The 7,021-nt window shown below is 34.1% G+C and overlaps 1 protein-coding gene across 1 annotated transcript; it reads left to right on the top strand.

The window, feature by feature from the left end:
• Positions 1-909: 909 nt before the first annotated feature.
• Positions 910-4,133, top strand: LOC134240588 (uncharacterized; the record flags this gene model as incomplete). The annotated part of the gene is made up of 2 exons (XM_062722673.1): positions 910-2,682; positions 3,459-4,133. Coding segments are annotated over exons 1-2 (2,448 nt in total), but the record flags the coding sequence as incomplete, so codon positions are not given.
• Between the last annotated feature and the right edge of the window lie 2,888 nt (positions 4,134-7,021).

The raw sequence follows: 7,021 nt of genomic DNA, 5'->3' as shown, positions 1-7,021 counted from the left end.
ATAATTTTTTACCTTGTAGTAGTATAAGTTTTGTCTATTCGGGAATCCTAGTGTTAGAAAAAAATGAAATGAATATATCAGATATAATTTAAGCTATGGGAAAAGCGTTCATGCCATTCGCCAATAATGATGCAAAAACTAAATATATTTAAAATGGCGTATTGAAATAATAAAGTGTAAAACGAAATAAAGCTTGATTTAATTGATAATTTTTTTCGAGAAATATCATAAGGTGATTAACACATGTTGCACAACTACTATGTTGTATAAAAAAATAGAACTCTTTTTCTGCCAATCATTTAAATATTTGGGTTTCAAAGCTAGGGGAAAAGTTTCGTTGAATGTTAAAACGTTTTGGTTGAAATTTTAAAGCTTCATTTAATATTGAATTTTTTTTTCATTTCCAATGCCAATTCCAGCCAATGCAAAAGAGAGTTTATATCTTTATAGGTCAACATCATTTCTGCTACTTGTACCAAACTCACAGAGCAAATCAACGAAACAGCAAGGAAAACAAACAGTTCAACTTTACAAATGGAGATTTGGAAAATGAAATTAATATTAATTTTTTTCCTTAGCACTGTTTTGCAGTGTTTCAGTATATCGTCTGATTACACACTTCTACCACCGACTAATAATGGGATAAATATGACCAATCTGTTAAGACATTATATAAATGTCTGTGGCTTTGGCTATCTGTGTGACGACACAATAGATGATCACTCTAAATACGTCACAAAGGCCAGATTCCCGAACTGTCCACCATGTTACTGTGACGACACGTGTTATTTTAACGGAAACTGTTGCCCGGACAAGTATTTCTATGAGTACCAATCAAATCAAAATACTAGGGTTTATTCTTCTCTCAGGTCCGTATTATTTTTTAAGCCATACCACAAAGAACAACAAATGACGATGAAGTTGATTGATAAATGTCCACCTGTTACATCGTTGAGCCAACGCAAGAAGTGCGAAAAAGCCAGAACCCCCTTAGAACGTGTTTTCGCCCCACCCTCTACCTCTTTAACAAGTAAACTGGTCTACTGGAACAAGTTTTGTGCTTTATGTCACGGAGAACGTGAAATCAAGCTCCATTTTTGGAAGATTGCTTTCACCCAGAGCTGCAATATATCCATCTTCTATGTCCCGTCCTGGGAAGAAGTTCTTGAAATCGTCAAATCAGATTTCAAAACTTGTCTGATGGGCCACATACCTCCAAGTATGGATGGTCAAGAATTACCTCTGGATAATCTTGTTACAAAGTGCAGCTTGAATTTTAATGATACAGACATAATGAAAGGTTGTTCGTCAATGTATAATTTGAAATACAGAAACTATAAAAATATTTTCTGTGCCATGTGTGTTCCATTTGAGGAAAATGACGATACCTCGGTTATTTCATCTTGCAATCCACAGTCTTCCTCCTATTTAGGTATGTCAAAGTCAGAATTTTACATACTAGAGAAACGTTGCAATAATTCAGGAATTTATCCACTTACTTACCCCTATCAAAATGTATTTTGTTATCTTTGTAATATGCGAGTTTCACAGAGGCCACGAGGCAATGCTAACATCGTGTATTATGCTGATATTAAGGCGGATGTCGGAGAAGTTATCAGTTTTGAGAAAATCAATGCGTACAACATTTATTTCCAGAAAATAAAACTGGGTGATTTTGAGTGGACGGAAGATTACATACGTGATGTTGTTATGAAAGTAGATTTTAACATTTTCAAGGACCATGACGCTGCAACCGCTTTAAATATGACGCGGCTAGCAAAGTTATTCGTTGCCACCACTACAGACTGCCCTGGGCTTGACACAGATTCTGGCTTGAACAATGATTTACAGGTCATTCGTCCATGTGAAAATAACACACGATGTTTGTTTGGAAGAGCTGATTATTGCTGTTTAGAGATGTTTGTAAAAACGCCTGTAAGCTGTATACCTTCGGGGAGTGAGGATAAAAGTTACCTTGTTATCAACGACTGTATCGTGGAGAAATTCAACCCACGAGATCGGAGAGACCGATCCAAAGATTTTGCACAAAAACATCTTTGCAGAAAAGAAATAAATTTCCCCATCGAATTCGATGGAAAATCCTACAAAAATATTTTCTGCTTTTTATGTACAGAGGGCAAATGGAACATTCAGACGGCTAATCTATGGTCCTTTGCTCTGAAGTGTCCGAAAGAAATTCCATTGTTATACTACGTTGATGGTGTGCCCAATATAATGAAAGAAGCTCGAAGTCGAAGGTGCGATGTTATTTTTGATACATCAAGTGCATATGAATGTTTGACTGGCATCACAAAATGTTCTTACCATGGGGAGCAGGACGTAGTCACGGCATGCCAGGACACGGCACTGCAATACTATGGTCGAGGAAGGGAACTTTGTGAAACTTGCCGACATCCGCCAATAAGCGCATTACGAAAGTCTAATTGCCGTTTGGGGAGTATTCATTATACAAAAGAACTGCAGAGGAAATGCGAAGAATTTCCTCAAGTGAACAGCTACAAGTTGGGTATATATAAAAATCGCTTCTGCTTTGAGTGCAATGGCTTAACTGAATCTCCAAAACATTGTGAACCTCCAAAAAGGGGATCCACATACTCAGAATTCGCTACACTAGAGAATGTTATGCAGTCAGTTTTGTCAGGATCCCCAAAGAGGCTGAAGGTATAGAATCTCGTATATAGTGGATTATTTATATACAAGGGAATAAAAAATCATTTAAATTGTTATAAAAACGCTTTTTAAACTTTAAAGTTATATATCGTCTGTTATTTATACTTTGGGTTATATTAAACTCCATTCCAAGATTAGATGTAAAATAATTTATTCTCCTAAATTAATGACAGAATGGTCTTTCTGGCATCTGAGGTGGTCCTTTACAGTCATTTCAATTCGAGTCTTTGGTAAGCGTCTGCGGATGATAGGATTGGAGGAGAATTGTTTAAAAATAAACACAGAGCAAACGAAAAAAAGATAAAATTATGTTCGACAACATTTTTGCACAGTTGTCTACCAATTTTTTTTTAATAAACTAGACGTTTATCTTTGTTCGAAAGTTAGGAAAATGTGATGAAATATTTAAATTTGCGTATTTTATACGAATAGGAAGGTACGTTTCTGAATAAAGCCTGATTCATGATGATATCATTCATGTTCATGTAGGGAAAATTGGAATGACCTCTTTTGCTAACCTACCGACGGCACTTTTGACATTTTAAGATTTTCAAATGGTTGACAAGGTTTAATAATAGAGAGGAATGAGTTTTTTTTTTCAACCGTATATGCACAGTGTTTATCTGTTCACCACCCATGATAATATCATTACTCAGAAGATGTTTGTAGATGTAAATGTTTGCCAATTTGTATAACTGTTCGTTATATTCTAGTTTCATTTTAGGTTCCTAATTCAGAAGTAAACATTTCGGTTTATTTTTCTTAAGTCAGATGAAGTCGGACCTATCTGTTACCCAGGTCGAGTTTGGTCAGGAAGAAGATGCGAGGCCCTTTTAAACCACATGACAAGAGGAATTTACGTCCTGCAGATGATGCTAGACATTCTTGTGGAGAGACCAACAGATGATGACCTATACGAACAATTGAAGGAGATTACATCTGAAATCAATGCACATCTCAGTGTAGTTCTAGGGATTGATAATTTAGTAGTAAACCTTTTTCCTGTTGGAGTACAAAAGAAGCCAAATGATGACTATATAGTTAAAACGATACTTCGAATAATACATCCTGGTGGAGATTACAACAGAGATGAGTATGAGAGAAAACTTTTAAGTATTGGAAATTCGCTAGAAGAGTTCACAAGTGATAACTCTCAAACCATGAAAGAGTTCACTATAATTAAGATAACAGAGACGCTTTCTTTTTCGTTGAATGATGTAAGTATCGAGTTTTTACCGGATATTGTAAAGTATCTCAGAGGTGTGAAAGATTTTTATGAACAAATTTCACCACCAGTTAACTTTGTTTCTGAACTGTTATTCTGTGAGCACAAAGTTATTAGAGAAAGTTACTTATACGATGACAAGTCGATGTCCATTAAACTCCAAAGCGGTCTGTCCATCCCAGTAGGACTGTTTATAAGGTGGAATGGTAATATACAGGTCTGTAAGTCAAGTGACTTTGACAATATGTTAATCAATAATTCCTCACAGAATGACTTCAGTAATGTGTCTGTCATATTAAGATACATGTCCCTGGGGATATTTACCTGTTCATTCCTGGCACTTTCTATAATTATTCTGACACGGAAATCTCAATCTTTTTCACTACCTTACCTTAGTCGACTTACATTTTTCCTGATTGCTGATTTAGTTGTGTGTATTTTAAGTGAAGAATTAGTTCCGTCTGAGACAGTTTGTTGTGTCTACGGTGTTCTTCGCCATTATTCCACTCTTTTGGTCGGCTTATCTATATATTTTTATGGCAGATCGATAATTTCTGAAAACGAATCACTTGAAGAGAACAAAATCTCTGATGAGTTTTATTACAAAGTACTGATTATAGTTCCGATAATTATTATACTATTTAACTCTGTTATTATGAAAGTAACACAGAAAAGCTTTGGATACTGTAGAAATGTAGAAGTATGTTACCTTTACTTTGTTCCCTTTCTTTTATTATCTGTTTACCTTCCTTTATCGATAATAACGATCGGGCTTGGTATCCAATTTATTCAAACACTAATGAGTGGTTCTAAAGTGGGTTTCAAACTAGACAAGGTTTTATCCGTTCTGTGTTGTTTACTAGTTCTTTTTATGGCAGCTGGCTGGATATTTCAAGCACTCTTTATCTTGAAGTACATAAATGTACTTTTGTTACGGTATGTGGCAATTTTTTCACAGTCCATGATGACGTTAGTCTGTACATGTTACTATATCTATAAAACATCGAATGAACTGGACAAATCCAAACGGGAGAGTAAACAAACATAAATGAATCATACAGGGCAGATACTGTCAACAGACTTTTTTCTAGTAAATCAGAAATACGGGCATGTACTCAGTATATGCAGTCTCCTTAAATATAATTGAAAAAAGAGTTAATTCGTTAATATGTTATTTGAAAATGTAATATTGTAGGTACCTTACTTTACAAAAAAAGATAGAAAAGCGAACGACATTGTTGTTCTATCGCAAACCTTCCAGTCCAGATTCAAATGTTTAAATATTTTAATTTTATGAAAAATAAAAAGTTCCGATACAAGTTAAACTTTTGATTAAATGTTATTATCTGGAAAACAAAAAAATCCTGAATTTGGTTATTTTTCTTAACTATTGAGATTACTATAGAGATAAATGGATATCGGCAAATATCCTCCCACTTTGAAACAAAAATTATCCCCAAAAAAATCGAATGGGATTGAGAAGTAAGAATATATATGTCTTAATTATTGTTCTCTACAACTGTTACAAATTTTATGAGTTATTGTCATTGTAAACCTCAATTCAATTGAGAAATGTCTAGGCCTGATGAAAAAATTACTAATGCACATTAAATTACATGTGTATATGGGTGGGACGATACATAGATCTTGCGATACTATACGTATCTCGATACATTGACACGATACGATACGTATCTCGATATTATGATAAATTATAAAACTCTCCAAAAATTATATTTTATTTTAATTTTGTCTTGACATAAAATCAACATGATAAATTATGAAACTATTCAAAAGAATGAGATTTTTATTTCATTTTTGTTTTTGACATTAGATCAACTAATTATTCTATATCAATCATGTGTGTTTTGAAATTAATACTTGAAGTTCATGAAAGTGCGATGATGCCCAAAAGGCCCCGCACTGTATTGGAAGATTACTAACACTTTATAAAAACAATAATAAATGTACCTATTACGAAATTTCTATTGACAAGTTTGTTTGCATGTATTGTAGTTGTGTAGTTCATATTATTAATTGCTGAAAGTTTGTAGCCAAGTTGATATTTTAAAAAATCCAGTTTGTTATATCAAATCTTCCGGAAACAATAATTTTGTGCATAGCACGTTTTACATACTGAACTTTTCTTCTCCAATCTTCCGAGGCTGCTTAAAAGTTAACACGGTTTACCTTAATCAACCACTTATTATGCCCCCCTTCGAAGAAGGGAGGGCATATTGCTTTGCTGCTGTCTGTCGGTCCATTTAGTTTCCGTTCATTTTCTTCATAACTGTTGCACATACTGAAATGAAATTTGGTATACAGGTATATCAGATGAATATCTAGGTCAAGTTCTGTTTTGGATACGATTGCACTATAATTAGAGTTATGCCCCTTGGACTTAGAAAAATTCCAATAATTTGCAGTTTCTGTTCATTTTCTTTGGAGAGGTTGCACATATTGAAATGGAATTTAGTATACAAGTATATCAGATGAATTTCTAGGTCAAGTTCTGTTTTGGGTATGATTGCACATAATTGACAGAGTTATGCCCCTTGGACTTAGAAAAATTCCATATTTTTGCAGTTTCCGTTTATTTTCTTTGTAGAGGTTGAACATATTGAAATGTAATTTAGTATACAGGTATATCAGATAAATTTCTAGATCAAGTTCTGTTTTGGGTATGATTGCACCATAATTGATAGAGTTATACCCCTTGGACGTAGAAAAATTCCAATAATTTTCAGTTTCTGTTCATTTTCTTTGGAGAGGTTGCACATATTGAAATAGAATTTAGTATACAGATTAGTCAGATGAATATCTAGGATAAGTTCTGTTTAGGGTACGATCGCACCATAATTGACAGAGTTATGCCCCTTGGACTTAGAAAAATTCCATATTTTTGCAGTTTCCGTTCATTTTCTTTGGAGAGGTTTCACACATTGAAATGGAATTTTGTATACAGATTAGTCAGATGAATATCTAGGTCAACTTATGTTTTGGGTATAATCACACCATTTTTGACAGAGTTATGCCCTTTTGGACTTAAAAAAAATACCAATTTGTGGGGGAGGGGGGCATAAGTGTTTTACAAACATCCAGACC

This window comes from Saccostrea cucullata, unplaced genomic scaffold (genome assembly GCF_032062105.1).
Source record: "Saccostrea cucullata isolate Sc308-1 unplaced genomic scaffold, CSIRO_AGI_Scuc_v1 ctg3068, whole genome shotgun sequence".
In the NCBI taxonomy this organism is placed as follows: domain Eukaryota; kingdom Metazoa; phylum Mollusca; class Bivalvia; order Ostreida; family Ostreidae; genus Saccostrea; species Saccostrea cuccullata.
Note: the sequence above shows the minus strand (reverse complement) of the source record. Positions and strands in the feature narration are given on the sequence as shown.